Source organism: Lepidochelys kempii, chromosome 6, assembly GCF_965140285.1.
Source record: "Lepidochelys kempii isolate rLepKem1 chromosome 6, rLepKem1.hap1, whole genome shotgun sequence".
NCBI classification, from domain to species: Eukaryota; Metazoa; Chordata; order Testudines; family Cheloniidae; genus Lepidochelys; species Lepidochelys kempii.
The window spans coordinates 110,147,219-110,163,817 of NC_136385.1; the positions used below are offsets into that span (position 1 = coordinate 110,147,219).

General features: G+C 42.4%; 1 protein-coding gene across 4 annotated transcripts in view; it reads left to right on the forward strand.

Annotated features, from left to right (window-relative positions):
- Window positions 1–16,599, forward strand: part of EVL (Enah/Vasp-like) — a 219,820-nt gene that overhangs the window by 116,779 nt on the left and 86,442 nt on the right. For all 4 annotated transcript variants that reach the window (XM_073349640.2, XM_073349638.2, XM_073349641.2 and 1 more), the window contains exon 3: window positions 1,510–1,687. In XM_073349640.2, coding sequence (XP_073205741.1) covers window positions 1,510–1,687 — 178 coding nt within the window. The remainder of the gene's footprint in view (window positions 1–1,509; window positions 1,688–16,599) is intronic.

The window sequence follows — 16,599 nt, forward strand, 5'->3', positions numbered from 1 at the left end:
ATTTTTATCTGACACCTCAGTATTATTTTCCAATAGCCCTTTGTGGTGAGTGAGCTGCCAAAATGTCTCTGTTTTCTGCTTCCTTCGTCGTCTTTTCTCATTCCTGTCTAAACACTTTCACTCATGCTGCCCCCTGCACTTAAAATAGTCTCCCAGACAGTGTGCTGCAAACCCCCTCCTTCTACTCCTGGAAGTCACTTCTTATCACTCAGTGATGGAGCTGATTCACATACTACCTAATCTGAACCCCACTGAAGAAAGAGTCACATTGACTTCAGTGTGCTTTCAATCAGAATTATAACCTGGAGCTTGGTTGGGCCTATTGTAAAGTGAGGGTCAAAACAACCCCACCTGTAGGGGCCAGCTATGAAGTTCAGACCTAGATTTGCAATACTTGAATATTTGGAATTGTTCTTATCCAGGACATAGTTTCAGGCTTATCTCTCCCCCAGCCCCACCTGTTTAGTAAAGAGACAACCTCCGCTGAGCACATTGATATTTTAATGGCACTGTATCTGTGTGTAACTTTGGACTGTGAGACCTTCAGGATAGGAATTTTTGTTTTGGCCTTATGTTACCTGTCATAAAGTGCCAGTGTAGCCTGCTGGCGAGCGTGCATTATAGGTCCCCGTCTGTGCTCAGTCCACAAAGTACCTGAGGCTATTACGGCATCAATTAGGGATCCTTCGCTATTTAGCTTAAGCTATAGCAGCTCATGCTTTTAGCTTTGGAGGTTCCCAGTTCAGTCCCCGGTGTGTCAGCCAAGGTGACAACCATCATACTATAACTACGAACCTTTACTAATTAGATGCCAATCGTTTTAATTTGTCTCTGAGCATAGCACTTGGCAGCTCCATCTTTAGGAGAAGAAAAAGATGAAAATCAACAAAAAGATAAAAAAACATTGTAAGTGTTTCTCTCCCCATGCCATTAAAATGCCTTTTTATTTCTGTAGCCATGAGTGGCAGCTACAGAACTTGCAGCAAGGCAGCAGGTGGAAGTGGACACTCTGAGTCCTCTGGTACTATCTGTGCTGATCTAATTCTAGACAAAACAATTCCTCCACTTGAGAAACTGGTAGTAACTTGGAGCATGCAGGAGGAGCAAGTCAGGCCTGTGGCATCCACTTAAACATGTAACCTGTTGTGGGGGAGGATTGGTGCCAATGAATCAGTTGCTCCCTTTCTCCAACAACTGTGGGTGATTGCTCTCCAACAGTCGAACCCCTATCTGCAACATGTAGGTGTATGGTGGAGCTTTTGAGGGAGGCATAAGCAGGTAACAGATTTTTCAGGTCGAGCCCGTGTGCCCTGACACTGAATCGAACAATTCTAAATCTCCTCAGCAGGCATGCGTCTGTAAATGTCAAAACTCACATTTGCCTACCTTGTTCTGGAAGGTGTACATACATTTTTTTTTTTGCTATTACAGACCTGAAGTGATCCTTGCCTTTTCTTTCCCATCAGAGAGTTGAATATTTGTAACCTTCATCTATATCTCAAATTGCAGGTAGTGATTAATTATTCAATTGTGAAAGGACTGAAGTACAATCAAGCAACACCTACCTTTCATCAGTGGCGCGATGCACGGCAAGTCTACGGCTTGAACTTCGCAAGCAAGGAAGAGGCTACCACGTTCTCCAATGCAATGTTGTTTGCGCTGAATGTCATGAATTCACAGGATGGAGGTATGAGCAATCACTTTGCTCTGCTCTTTTATTAATCGCTCTGCTAGCCTGTGGTACTTGCTGTCTGCATTTACGTACCTCAGTCATATGTTGCAGGTACGCCCACTATCTGTGCCATGCCAAAACAAATAAGCAGAAAGGTGTAATTTAGTCTCCTTGTTGAGGGTCTTTAATTGCACCAACAGTTGCTGTGGCGGGCGCTGTACGTATTTGTATGATTTGCTTTTCCTTCTTTCTTTCTTTCCATTTTTCACTCAGTCTAGTCCACACCAAGAGATTAGTGGCAAAATGTTGCCATCCTTACACTGCACAGTAGCTGACTGGGCAAGTAGCTCCATTTATTTATATGAAACTACTGGTGGAGTAATGTACAACTCAATATGGGTAAGAGAGTCAGAATCTGAATCTAAACAAACAAAAAAGCTAGAGGAAAGCTGTGACATCTCATAAAATTTTACATATCGAACTTGGAGCTTGTGTTTCTTCAGGTGTCTTATCTGTCAGTTACAAACGTTGGCTACATTGGCCTACCTCCCTTGCATAGAGGGTACAGTGTTTGGCTTCTGGTTATAGGACACAGTAAGGGTCAAAAATTTAAATCTTGGCTTTGGCTTATGCTGTTACAAGTAGTATATTGACTGCAGTTCAGGTTTATAGTGGAAAGTAATTGCTTCATGAGTGGAAAAGGTGACTGGTGGTGTCTTGCCAAAGACACAGACTCGGGGCCGTATTGCCCAGTGAAGGTCACTTTCATAACCCAAGAGGTTTTAAGTTTCTTCTGTAAGCTTAAAGCCTTTGATCTATAGTATCAGAGTCAAATTCTGCGCTCAGTGATGTGTCTGTTTGGGGCTCTGACCCAGAGCGGCCGTTTGCCTCTCTGGTTTTCTGGTAGGCTTGCCTCAGCTCCTTAAGTTTCATGTGGCACTGCTTCGGGTCCCTGTTATGGCCTCTGTCCTTCATGCCCTGGGAGATTTTGACAAATGTTTTGGCATTTCGAAAACTGGAACGGAGTTCTGATAGCCCGGATTCCTCTCCCCATACAGCGATCAGATCCCGTACCTCCTGTTCAGTCCATGCTGGAGCTCTTTTGCGATTCTGGGACTCCATCATGGTCACCTCTGCTGATGAGCTCTGGCCAGCGTGGCAAGCTGCAGGTGACCATGCAAACAGGAAGTTGAAATTCAAAAGTTCGCAGGCCTTTTCCTGTCTACCTGGCCAGTGCATCTAAGTTGAGAGTGCTGTCCAGAGCGGTCACAGTAGAGCACTCTGGGATAGCTCTTGGAGGCCAATACTGTCTAATTGCGTCCACAGTACCCCAAATTCGACTCGGCAAGGCCGATTTAAGCGCTAATCTACTTGTCAGAGGTGGATTAAGGAAATCGATTTTAAGAGCCCTTTAAGTCGAAAAAAAGGGCTTCATCGTGTGGACGGGTGCAGGTTTACATCGATTTAATGCTGCTAAATTCGGCCTAAACTCCTAGAGTAGACCAGGGCTTAGTGGGATTCTCCTCTGCATGTCTAGGAAGCAGTATCCTGCCACCTGCCCTCCACTGGTCCTTCTTCCTTGTTTGGCCCTTCCTCCTAGAAGAGGACTAGAAGCACAGTGGGTACCAACTGAGCACCAACTCCTGTCATAGCTAGTAGTGACATCATCCACTGCTTTCAGCCAACAGAGGGATTATGCTTGAGGATTAGCCCTATGTGCACATGTTACCCTTTGGTAAGTGTGAGTTACAGTTCCCCCCCATGCCCAGTCAGTATAGCAATTCATGCTTTTAGCTCTGGAGGTCCTCAGTTCAATTCCTGGCGTGCTGGCCAAGATGAAGGTTGTCATACAAGCCCGCTGTCCATGCTTCCCAAGGAGCCACTTCCTCCCTCCTTGTGGCAGCACAGAGAGTCACAGTGCTGTTTTGCAGCATCCATAAGTGTGTAAAACATTCTAAGTGGATGGACACCCCCTCCTCTCCACCCCATGCCCTCTTAACTGTGTCAGTGGATACATGGCCTTTTCACTGTATATGGACCTTCGTACTGCATATCCCTCATCCCATGATTTGACCTAATATTAATAAAAATGAATTTTAAATATCAGGTGAGACCATTTTTGGAGTAGGTGGGGGAAGAGGTGTGGTGCTTTAAACATTCCGTCTGCAGCCAACCCAAACTTTGTAGGATTTGGCTAGAGCAGGAGAAGCAGAGAGGGAAACTGATTGATGTAGTGTGTGTTATCTTGGCTCAAGAGGAGTGAAAGGCAGAATGTAAAGAAATGGTATAAACGGTGAATAGATAAACTAAAGCTGAAGAATCCTTTGAGCTCTAGTGCTCGAAATGTTATCAGTATTTTCACATCAGGGAACATCAGAGTGTCGGCTTAATTTTTCTGCTGTTGAAAGGTGGATGTCATTTACTTGGTTCAATAAGCTGTGGTGGAAAGTTTTCTCCTGTGTCCTTGACAACTCTCCATTTTGGGGCAACAGAGTTCTTTACTCTAACAGACGTTCAGCATCTCCTTGCCACTTTCCACAGGACTCCTGCATTGTTGCGCTTTAGACCAGCAACAGCAGCAGAAATACTGTAATTCATCTAGAACAAAGGATTTCCCATCATCTTTGAAGAGCATAACAAATCTAACGGCTCTGTAGTCCCTTCTCTGCTGCGCTGTGCGAAAAACACTTCAGGAAGGAAATTGAGTCTAAAGAAGAAAAAGTGTTGAGAGAGCTAAGAGGGACTGAAGCATGTGGAGAGAAAAAGGAGAGTGGTACATGTGAGACTCTCCAGCTTCGTCACACCCTACCCTGTTTACATTCCAGAGAGATGTACAAACTGGTGAAATTCCCAGAGTTCAGGGACAAAAAGTGCTTTCCCCCTGGCTTTTCTACTAGTCCCGATAAGTGACAGAAGTATTTGAAGAGCATGAGAATTTGGGAAAATATCCATCAAGCCTTAAGAAATGTAGTATTTGTTTGTTAATAGCAACCTAATCTAGGCTTTAGTTCCTGACTCAGTGGAGGACATCTACAAACTGTTTCCTTCATGAATGTGCTTTATGGACTCACTAGTGATGACTCCATTTGGGGTTAATTTGACCTATAAATCAACATGTCCTACATTAAGCATCTACCATCTTGTTACGTAGGGCTAGATTATGACTTCAGGCAAGGGATAATGTGGAAGCTCCTTCACCCCATGAGATATTGTTCGACAGAGACAGTCCTCTGAGTCACTGAGTCACAATCCCTCCCCTGCTTCTTCCTTGCTCCTCATGAGAGAGTGTGATGGGATCCCCGGGGTACAATCTGAAACTGTGGGACCACTGTGCCTCCTTAACTCTCTAGCCTGGGTTGTCTCTCACAAAGCTAGGCCAGTGACAAGCAGCAAAACCCCTCCAGGCACTGTGATCACTCAGCCATCAACAAGTGGAGCTACACACCCAGCTAAACAGCATGAATACTCTCTGAGCCACTCTTGAATCATACAGAGAGAGGCACCAGCAAATCACCCCAGCTCCCAGCCTTGCACCCCAGAAATATCTGGTCTTACACCGCTCAAGAATCCCTTGGACAGTGCAAGCTCATAAGTTCACCACTTCTTCAAAGGAAAGTGGACATGCACCAGCCTTTGTAATCTGAAGTGAGATTCCCCAAGCATTTCAACCAAAAACACACTGTTTTACGTTTTACCTAAAACAGATTTATTAACAACAGAGAGACAGATTTTAAGTGATTATAAGTAGCAGGCATAGAGATCAAATTTGGTTACCTAAGAAATAAAAATAGAAACGCAGTCTACATTCTAACTTTAACGGACTAAGCAAAAATTGAATCAAGCAGTCTATCACCCTAACAGATTTGCAGGCAGCTCACAGGTCCTCAATACACAGGCTGGATTCCCTTCCAGCCTGGACCAGTCTCCCTAGTTCAAAATCTTTGTCTATCAGACTGTTTTCCAGGTGTTGAGATGTGTGGGAGAGAGGTCAAGTGACGATATCACTGTCCATCTTTTATACTTTCTTCCAGCTGCTAGAAAGACCCTGGCTGTGACATGGGATCAGGCAGTCCTCAATGCATACGTGCCCTCTCTGAGAAGCTTGTGGGATAGCGTATTCTTCTTGATGGGCTAACACCTGTCTGGCCAGTGATAGCTGCTCCTACTGAAAGGCTGGCTGTGGGTGTTTCCCAACCTCACAGAATATTTCAGCAACCATATAGCAGTACTTCATATCTTCATATATAATGATAGCACATACAATTCAACAGGATGTTATGGTTCAACAGATCAAGACCTACAAACGATACCTCACAGGGCATGCATTGTACAAAACATATAATCATATGACAGTGGTGAATATGTGGGATCCGGGGTGCTATGCTGAGGTACAGAGTGTCACAGAGGGGTTGTCCTATTCCTTCAGGAAATTACTTCCATCCTCCCACCATGTTGCTCAACTACTCTGGTCAGTGAGTAGGGAGGGTGGAGCCAAGACTCTGCCCAATCCCTGCCCGCTTTCTCCAGAGAGGGAATAAACAGGGGAATAGCTCCACTTCTTCCTGTGGGCCTGAAGCCAAGGTCCAGATAGCAAGGTGAAGAGGTTCAGCAAGGCTTCCTACTCCCTTGTGCAGGCACATCATCCCATCCTCAATCTAGCCTTCTTTCAGACAGAAAAAATCATGTAGTTTTTGTTGTTGAGAAATAATTTGGTATATGCAGGGGGAGACCATAGGTTTTAGGGCCTGATTCTGCAACTGTCACTCAGGCTGAGTAATGGTGTGTAATGACAGCAAAACCAGGCTCCTTGACTGGGATCTTCAGAGGAGCCAAGGGGAGATAGGCACTGCAATACCATTGAAAACTCAGTTGGCTCTGGTTGCCCAGTTCCCTTGGGCTCCCCTGAAACTTGCAGCGTCAGTATTTGGCTGTTTCTCTGATACATCTCATTTCTGCTCTTTGCTGCATTGTGGTTGGAATCCTCACCCAAGTCTCTCTCAAAATCTGCAGCATAGAAGAAACTAATGACTTTCACTGTTGCAAATTGTCGGCTTCTCTTTCCTTTCTCAGCTGATTTAACGTGGTGTGTTGAGTCTCAGCACTGCCATTTTGGCTCTGTGATAATAGACTGGGGGATGTTTGTCTGTTTATCGGACACCTAATTTCTTTCAAAGAAAGAGAAATCGATCCTTGAAATAATTTTGATTTTTAAAACCTCCTTCAGTTTTATGTTCACTTGCTACCATCTTTATTTAAGTGCTTGGATAATCAGTAGCCTCTGGTGGCTCTAGAAAAATGTGACTGATTTCATTAAGCACAAGAATTAGTTTAACAGGACAGGCATTTTATTTTTCTTTGGCCCTGGTCTGTCAAATGTGCTTTCATTCAAGTGGAATCGTGTTTTATTTAATTCTGTTCCTATAGATACATTGTTCCCCTCCCCCTTTTATTTTTATTGGTATTTTAAAGTCTTTTAAAACTAAAAATAAAAAACTAAAAACTGAAAAGAAAATTCTGTGATGCTGCTGTCACCGATTAAATGAGAGGAAAACAATAATAAAAATTGTTGACAACATAGTGAATTTGCATGCAGTGTGGTTGTAGCCATGTTGGCCCCAGGATATGAGAGAGACAACTCATATCCTGGGACCAACACAGCTACAACCACACTGCACACACCTCAAAATGTTGTTGACAACATAGTGAATTTAATATCTTTTATTGGACCAACTTCTGTTGGTGGAAGGGACAAGCTTTTGAGCTTCACAGAGCTCTTCCTCAGATCTGGAAAAGGTGATGAGTGTCCAAGCTCAATAAAAGGTGGGTCAGATTGTTAAGCATAAGGGGCTCACACATGCTGTAGGAGACAACTTAAAATGAAGTGGACAGTTAAGGATTAGCAGGCAGTCTCGGGCGTTGTAATGAGCCATAAACCCAAGGTCTCTGGTAAATCCATTATTTTTATCAGGGAGTCAGATGTTGGCACATGCAGGCCCACATTTTCAATGATCCTCAACAAATTCCCTAGAACAGTTAGTGGGTACACACAAATTTGTCTGTGCGTTGTGCACACATCATGTTTTTACTTCTCTGGCTGCCAAATCTCTGCAAGCAGATGGCTCCTTTGCACGTGCAAATAGTCTGCTTTTTGTTACCAAAAGAAAGATGCCTGCAAATTTTAAGAACAAAGTTGAGGAAGCCTATTGAAGATTTGTTCCTGAGATAAAAAGAAAAGGAGTACTTGTGGCACCTTAGAGACTAACAAATTTATTTGAGCATAAGCTTTCGTGAGCTACAGCTCACTTCATCGGATGCATTCAGTGGAAAATACAGTGGGGAGATTTATATACATAGAGAACATGAAACAATGGGTGTTACCATACACACTGTAACCAGAGTGATCATTTAAGGTGAGCTATTACCAGTAGGAGAGCGGGGGAGGGGCGGGGAGAGGGGAACCTTTTGTAGTAATAATCAAGGTCGGCCATTTCCAGCAGTTGACAAGAACGTCTGAGGAATGGTGGGGGTGGGGAATAAACATGGGGAAATGGTTTTACTTTGTGTAATGACCCATCCACTCCCAGTCTCTATTCAAGCCTAAGTTAATTGTATCCAGTTTGCAAATTAATTCCAGTTCAGCAGTCTCTCGTTGGAGTCTGTTTTTGAAGTTTTTTTGTTGAAGAATGGAGACTGGGAGTGGATGGGTCATTACACAAAGTAAAACCATTTCCCCATGTTTATTCCCCACCCCCACCCCCCACTGTTCCTCAGATGTTCTTGTCAACTGCTGGAAATGGCCCACCTTGATTATCACTACAAAAGGTTGTCCCCGCCCCCCGCTCTCCTGCTGGTAATAGCTCACCTTAAGTGATCACTCTGATTACAGTGTGTATGGTAACACCCATTGTTTCATGTTCTCTATGTATATAAATCTCCCCACTGTATTTTCCACTGAATGCATCCGATGAAGTGAGCTGTAGCTCACGAAAGCTTATGCTCAAATAAATTTGTTAGTCTCTAAGGTGCCACAAGTACTCCTTTTCTTTTTGCCAATACAGACTAACACAGCTGCTACTCTGAAACCTGTTCCTGAGATGTTTCTTCCATGTAATCAAAATAAAAGGGATAGTGTTCTGGTCTGTCTTTAACCTTTAAATTAGGTAATTTAGCCGCTGGACAAAAGACAGTCTCTTTAGCATACTTGAGTTCAGTACAAGATGTGTTCTGAGTCAAAACACTCCCTGCTTGGGAGCACAGAGTCCACCAATGACATAGGTAATGATGCAGTTGAAGAGTTATGGCCCAACTATGCAGCCCTCTCTTGCAACAGACTCAACTGAGAGGAAAATCTCCTGTTTGACTCTAACTGTGCTGAGTGAATCACCATATGCTGCCTCTGCACAGCCCTTTCTGCACCTGGCCGTTCTCCACAGAGAAGTCACAAAACCTCTATTAATTGCCTTCCTCTATGGCGCCAGAGAAACGTTCCCTGTGTGTTCTCATGCATCTTCAGACTCTTCGCCAGGTCAAGCATCCTGGGTTGCCTGCTGTATGACGTTCCAGAAACAAGGCTCATTTTCCTGGGGTAAATGCTCCCCTAATTTCTCCTGTCAGTCCCAGCAAATTGTAGACCAACAGCAAAATTCACGGAGCTTTTTTGCCTGACAGGCATATGTTATAATTCTGCCTCTTCAGCCTCCATTTTAGATAGACGCATTTAAGTGGGTGATGAAATTGAAAGTAAAACCCTTCTTCAATACTTAGTGACACTGCCTTCCCCACTTGGGTGGATTTGCAAATGGCAGCTCATCTCGACATCTGCATTAGCAGTATAGATAAAGGTCTTTCCTCAAGGGTTCCCAATTCAATTAGTTTTGTTAACAGATTCTTTTTTTTTTAATTTTAAGGAGTAGTAGATCCTATTGGCAAATCACCACAAGCCTGAGAGCACCAAATGGCAAAGTCACATCCAAAGTACAATGCCCTCAGTGCAGAAGTGCACATTAAAATCTGCCAGGACATCAGAGTCTTTGTGGTAATGTGTCATTGTCAATAAAGCGCTGGATTGGCACTTGGGAGACCTGGTTCTGTTCCCCAGCTCTGCCACTGACCTGCTGGGTAATCTTTGGCAACTCACGTCCCTCTCTGTGCCTCAGTTTTCCCGTCTGTAAACTGGGAATAATGATACTGACCTCCTTTGTAAAGTGCAACTTGCCAAATAACTATGGGAGTGACTCTGTGGGGCTGGAAGCGTATATAATGCCATAGTGCAGATCATCTCAGATTTACACCAGAGTTAAATGGTTAGGAAAATTCTTCCAAAGAGTGGAGTGTTAATTGACATGTGTGTAAATGATAATTGAGTGCTAGATCACAATTTAATAAGCTGCCCTAAGTAAGGGGTCTTCCCTGCATACTTGCACTGTCCCTGGAGCAGACCAGGGCATGAATTGTGACTCTGAGAGTCAGTTAATTTCCTGATTTCCCCCTTGGTTTCAGGAGGTAATCCATTAGTGGCCTCTGCCAGTGGCAGATTACTTGTGCTTTTGCCATGGCTCAGCTGTGCTGGCTGGCGCCCATAACGGAGATGGAGCAAAATCAATGCAGCTTGTGCTCCTGAGTCATTTATGTGCTTTTGAAAATCCCACCCCAAAGCTACAATGGTACAAAGCTAGATGAGAAACCTTATATTTAAATAACCTAGAACATCAAACTGCAGGAATGGAAAACCATGTGACAGATGGAAAAAGTCTTTCAAGGCCATTATGGTTAGTGTGATCACTGGTTTAACTTAATTCACAACCCGTTAAAAGAAAATAATGCTCTAAATATAAAATTGAGATTTGTGAAAATCAAGCCCTTGCACATAGTGTCATGGTACAGGGATCATACGAAAACATAGGAAAGGGAAATTTGAATAGTTTTATGGAGAAGTGGTAGATGAAAATATTCAACATATATAAAGAGAGAGAAAAAATTCTATATGGTTAAGAGCATCTAAAATTGCATACAAGAGTCTGGCAAATTACAAAGATTTAAATAGTTGGACTGAAAGAGTAAAGAAAAAGTACTGAAACATGTATGAGAACAAGGGAAATAGCATCTACATTCCAGCAAATTATTTTCTTCTCAGTTTTCAGCTTCTGTTAACAAAGAGCAGAGCTCGGATACCCGTGAGAAATATGTTCTTAAAACAAGGAGGTGGAAGCCGCGGTTTGTACCCAGCAAAGCTAAGAGTGTCACATACCAAGAAATCATAAGTGAAATGTTGGTGGTATTGAAGCCAATGGGTATGTTGCCATTGGCTTCATTAGGGACAGGATTTTATCCCATGTTTTGTGGGACGGAAGCAGCAGAACAGTTTCTGGACAAATTCAAACTTGTATCCAGAGATGTCTCAGATTTAGACAGAGGTAATAGATAATAATAAGGGGTATAGCCATCCTTTATTTTCAAAAGGACTTTTTGCTTTGGATGTTGTACTATACTTAGGAAAGGCAATTTACATTATTTTAGGCCAACAGAGAATTATAATCTTTCAAGCTAGAATTGAGCTAGTAAGAATTTCCCTTGCAAAAGTGGATTTTGGATTATATTGTTGTTTACAGCTCAACATAAAATATTATTATTGTACTTGGTTATTCTCTTGAAGTTAGATATTTTGAATCCTTCTGTAAAACTTTGTTGGAGCAAATAATTTGCTGAATTGCATTTATTTATATTAAATACTGATGTCCAAACTGATAGACTCATGTATTCCATACCATGTTGGTAGGATGCAGTTTTGTATCCGCTAAAGATCCAAAAAATAAAAATAATTTTAAAACCAAAATCCAGGAACTCAAAACCAGAAATGGAATATTCTTTTATTTTCTTTAACCAGCAAAAGATACAATCAATGGCAAGTACAGGGCCAGGCTCTCACCTACAGGATCCAATCCTGAAGTCTTTACCAGGCAAAATTCCAGAACCTCAAGATTTGGCCTATAAATCTGATTTTCATGAACTGTTGAGTACCTCTAGATCTTGGTATGAGCTAAGATATGTCGTTTTTTTGGACTCCACAGCCCCATTTATAATGTAAGAAGTTGTACTTGTTTTCCTCTACGTCTGTTTGTCTTTTTGGGCTCCTTCTTGTGGCTAATTTAACACTTGAAAATTATTGTGTGTGTTCCTTTGTAAATATCTAATACAGTTTCATATATAAATTACATCATGAGCACAGCAATTAAAGGGGGAAATACAAACACACTGCATCCCCTAAAGGGAAAAGAAACTTAGAATAATTATTAGGTGTATTGTCTTTGCTTTATTTTGATTCAAGCTCATCCTCCAAATTGTTATTAGGGAGGACATACAGTGATTAAATAAGCCCACCTTTCAAAAATAGGGACCACAAAGCATTGTCCATGTCTTCTTGCATTTAAGGATCAATCAGGAGTACCTTTTAGCTTCCCAAACTCAGCTAGTGTAAATCAGCATCTCCATGATCTATGCTGCTTTATACCATTTGAGGATCTGGCCACTGGTGCACAAAGCAACTTTAGTTAAGGAACTATATTATCAGAGTAGAATTTGTACTGCTAGACTAGGTAGAATCCACCAACCCCACAAGTCATGGAGTAGGTTCTGCTCCTCACTCTGTGAGCACTCAGAACACCAACTGAGTAAAATGATAGAATGTCTGCTAGACTTAGGAGAAGTTTTAGAGTGTTAACAGTCTCAATTTAGCCTCTTAGGCAGAGGCAAGGACAGAAGAATTTTCATAGCTGGAAATTCCAATAATCAATCTGGTCTGATATCTTGTCTCTAACAGTGGTCAGTGTTGGATCCCCAAGAGAAAAGTGTGGAACCTCAGTGAACCTAAATTGTGTAATATTCTACACTGAGAAGGAATGTGCCTTCAGCTGGTGATCCATTTGTGCTCTGAAGCATGTAACTTTTATCCTAGTTAGTATAATGACAGATGCTGTTCTTTTTCAAACACCTGTGTAATCGTTCTTTGGAAAACCAAGCCTGATGAACTTGTCTCACTTAGCCAAAAGTGCATGAATCAAAGATGCCACTGGAGAAACAAATGCTGAACATGCCCAATGTGAAAGTAACTATTGAAACTAAAAGCAATGCAAAATATACGTGTTGGAGTGCTGATGTTTGGAGCTCAGTATGAGTGACATTTACTCGTCCGTGTAGGGGTCTCAATAGACCTCAGTACAGTGCAACCACTTGGGCTTTTGTTATGCATAAGAGAGGGCAAGGCCATGTGCAGGGGAACTCCACAGCTCTTGCATGCAGTGGAGCTAGGTTCTATGTCAACCCTACATAGTGCAGCAAGAGGGAGGGACATGATGTGGCTGGAGTGTGGACATGACACTTAGTCAGTAATCCCAGAGATGTGGTAACCATGAATTGCCTGGTGGGGAATGCACAGAGATTGTAGCCCTTGCTTCAGTACGGGAGCTATAATGTAACAGGCTGTGTAGCTGCCCAGCCTTCAGGATGGTCAATGGAATCTTTTCCCACCAGCATAGTTCTGTGCACACAGTCCTTTTACTCAGATTTTGTGCAGGGCTCTGGAGAAAACAAAGAGAACCAAGGGAACTGGTGGATTTCACTTACCTTAGGACGCTGGTGGCATTCTGCAAACTGGCAGAAAGCTCCTATGTGGAAACTGGCAGCAGCTGGCTTAATGATGCTTTCCGAAAACAAGCCCCCATTAACAAATGCTGGAAGAAAAAAACAGTAATAGCTCTGGTATAAAAATCAAAATGTAGCTCATGTGGAGGTGATGTGCTTCCCAAGTTAGGAGCTGGAGGGAATACAAAACAGGTGAGCCTGACATTTTATATATGCTAGTACTTGCAAAATCATGTGATACTCAGTTGGTGGGGATGAACTTTTCTCTCTTTTATATAGTCTCTTGTGGTATCATGTTGGCAAGCAATTTGCTAACGGTCATTTTAAATGGTTTTCAGTAAGAGATACTTATTGTATTATTAATAATACTTGCATGGACAATATGCATTTTGGAGTGTAGGATACAAATATAAAGGCAGTCCCTGTGCTGAGAAACTTATCATCTAAAAGATGGGCACATATCAGACAAATCGGGAGACCTAGAGGAGAGTGCAAGCTTGAAATGTTTTGATTTGTTGGCTGATCTCACTCACCTTTAAAAAAGCAACTTGAATAGCTAGTGGGGAGCCAGGTGTGGAAAGGAGCAAATGTGTCAGGGTTTTAATTAGAGTTGTACTGCACTGTAACGATGCTGGTTCTGGCGGGACCCAACTGAGAGTGCCAATTCAGGACACATTGCTTAAAGCAGGGCAGTTACAGCCCAAGGCTGGGGTTTTTCCACCTCTAAGGCAAACCAAACCAGCCAAACAGAGCAGACATTGGTCTCACCCCACTGGCTAACCACAAGTCACACAAGCAATTTGCTCAGACACTCCAGTTTCCCAGTATCACCACCAGTGGCACTCATTATGGATATAAATGGTTATGAAAACCAGTACCCCAGTAAAAGAAAAAAGGTTCTCTCGATCCCAAAGGATCAAGCCCCAGACCCAGGTCAATATACAAATCAGATCTTACCCACAAATCACACTGTTGCCAATCCTTTAGAATCTAAAATCTAAAGGTTTATTCATAAAAGGAAAGAAATATAGATGAGAGCTAGAATTGGTTAAATGGAATCAATTACGTACAGTAATGGCAAAGTTTTTGGTTCAGGCTTGCAGCAGTGATAGAATAAACTGCAGATTCAAATCAAGTCTCTGGAGAACATCCACAGCTGGCATGGGTCATCAGTCCTTTATTCAAAGCTTCAGTGTAGCAAAGTCCCTCCAGAGGTAAGAAGCAGGATTGAAGACAAGATGGAGGAGCTGCAGCAGCTTTTTATATTCTCTTGCCATGTGGTCTTTCTTTCTTTGTCCCAAAGACAAGCTGTCCATCACATGGCATGAAAAAACCTCAGAGTTCTGTCCATAAGCATGTCCCTGCATACCTTGCTGAGTCATAAGGCGAGTCTGCCTTCTCTCAATGGGTCAATTGTATAGCTGATGGTACCTAATGGGCCATCAAGCAGGCTAGGCAGAGCTGTCACCAACTTGTCTGGAGTGTTCCCCAGAAGCATAGCACAAGTTTGAAATACAGACCGTATAGATTCAATATCCAATATTCATAACTTTAACTATAAAAATGATGCGCACATATAGACAGCATAATCATAACCAGCAAACCATAACCTTGTCTTAGACACCTCATTTGACCCCCTTTATACAAGGTTTGGTGCCACTACAGGACTTTGGTTGCAACAATGTTCTATACAGTCCCAGTTCAAGTCAGTAATATCACATGCACATGTTCAGAAATTGCATGTATTGCCCCCTCCCCACCACCCCAGCCTACCTACTCACACATATTTTGAAGCCCCCAGACAGGTTTGATAGGTTGCTATAGAGATGGATTCATTTCCCTTGATCTGTACCGATGGTGATTTGAACTTGCCTAAAATATTCAAATCCAGGGCTTTGGTTTGGCCCATTCTGGAGCCAGAGTGCGGCTGTTAAGTTCAGATCCAGGATGCAGACCTAAGCTTTCCAAAATGTGGAGCAGATGGAATTGTTACTCCACTGTTATGTGTTGGAACATCATCCCTGAAAGCCTCTAAGACAGGATGAATGATCAGCATTCAGCCTGTTTCTTAGCTGATACTATGGCTTCTTTCAGTATTACTGGTGCTAATGTTACAGCATAGAACTCAAAACACACTGTGACACACTAGGGCCATCAGTGGGCACCAAGTTTTCTGGTGGCAGCCCATCTTCACTAGTATCTTTGGATGTTGGTGTACGGAGCACTCGTATTTGGATAGTGTTTATTTTAATGAAATTAATGTGTACGTTAGTAGTGCAGTTCACTAGCTTATTGATCTCAGCAGGAGATGGAGATGTTAAAGAGCCTAGACAGGCTTTCTTCAAACCATTCAAGTAATGCAAGTGTTCAGGAGGTATTAGTTACAAATGAGGCTAGTCTCCTCTTTTTACCCCATTAAGCTTACTAAGTAAGAGTTCATAGACCTCATGAGAAATGCCATGTTCCCCGCATCAAAATTTAGTATAAACCCACCAGAAGTTAAAAATGTGACATAAGCATTTTACATTTTCCTTTAAATCTATAAAATTTCAGGCTTGAAATTCTGGTCCCATTGAAGTCAACAGCCTGCTCCCTGCTCCATTGAAGGCAATGGCAAGGCAGGATTACATCCTAAATTCGTATTATGTGCCCAGTCCTGCCGGACACTTAGTTCCCTCATCTTCCACTGACTTCACTCAATGCTTTTCAGGATTGGGTCCATGTTTGTAGCGCCTTTTTAACATCATTTTTCAGGCAAGGGTGCTTGTTTGATTTGCAATACAAAACATTCTGTGTATAACATGATATACTATTTACCAGTCTGATTTCCTTTGTTTCTAGATTTTGTCATCTCTACTATCTGATTTCCTAAAGCATTTAGCACTTGCCACCCAAAGATATGAAATCTTTTTAAATGAGTAAGAAACCATGGCACAAAGAGTTGTTCAAGGTCAAATCAGTGACAGGGCTAGAACTAGAATTCTAGGTTCCTGATTCCCTACTTACTGACCCAGGACGCCGCACAGAAGTAAGACACTGAAAAGATCTGGTAGTATGAGAGATGGGCTCCGTTATATTTTGAAAGGCCCAAAAGTTCAGAGAGGGTTCAGATCTGGGGGTTTGGGTCGGTAGATTATTTTTTTAAAAGGGGGGGGGGGCATTTAAAAAAAATAAGGATCTGGATTTATATTTCAAACCCTGCTAAAAGTCAAGCATTTTAGATCCAGGTTTTGGGCTCTTCTCTAATTAGTGTTAGATCACTGTGCTAATCTTCTGTCATATGTAATACA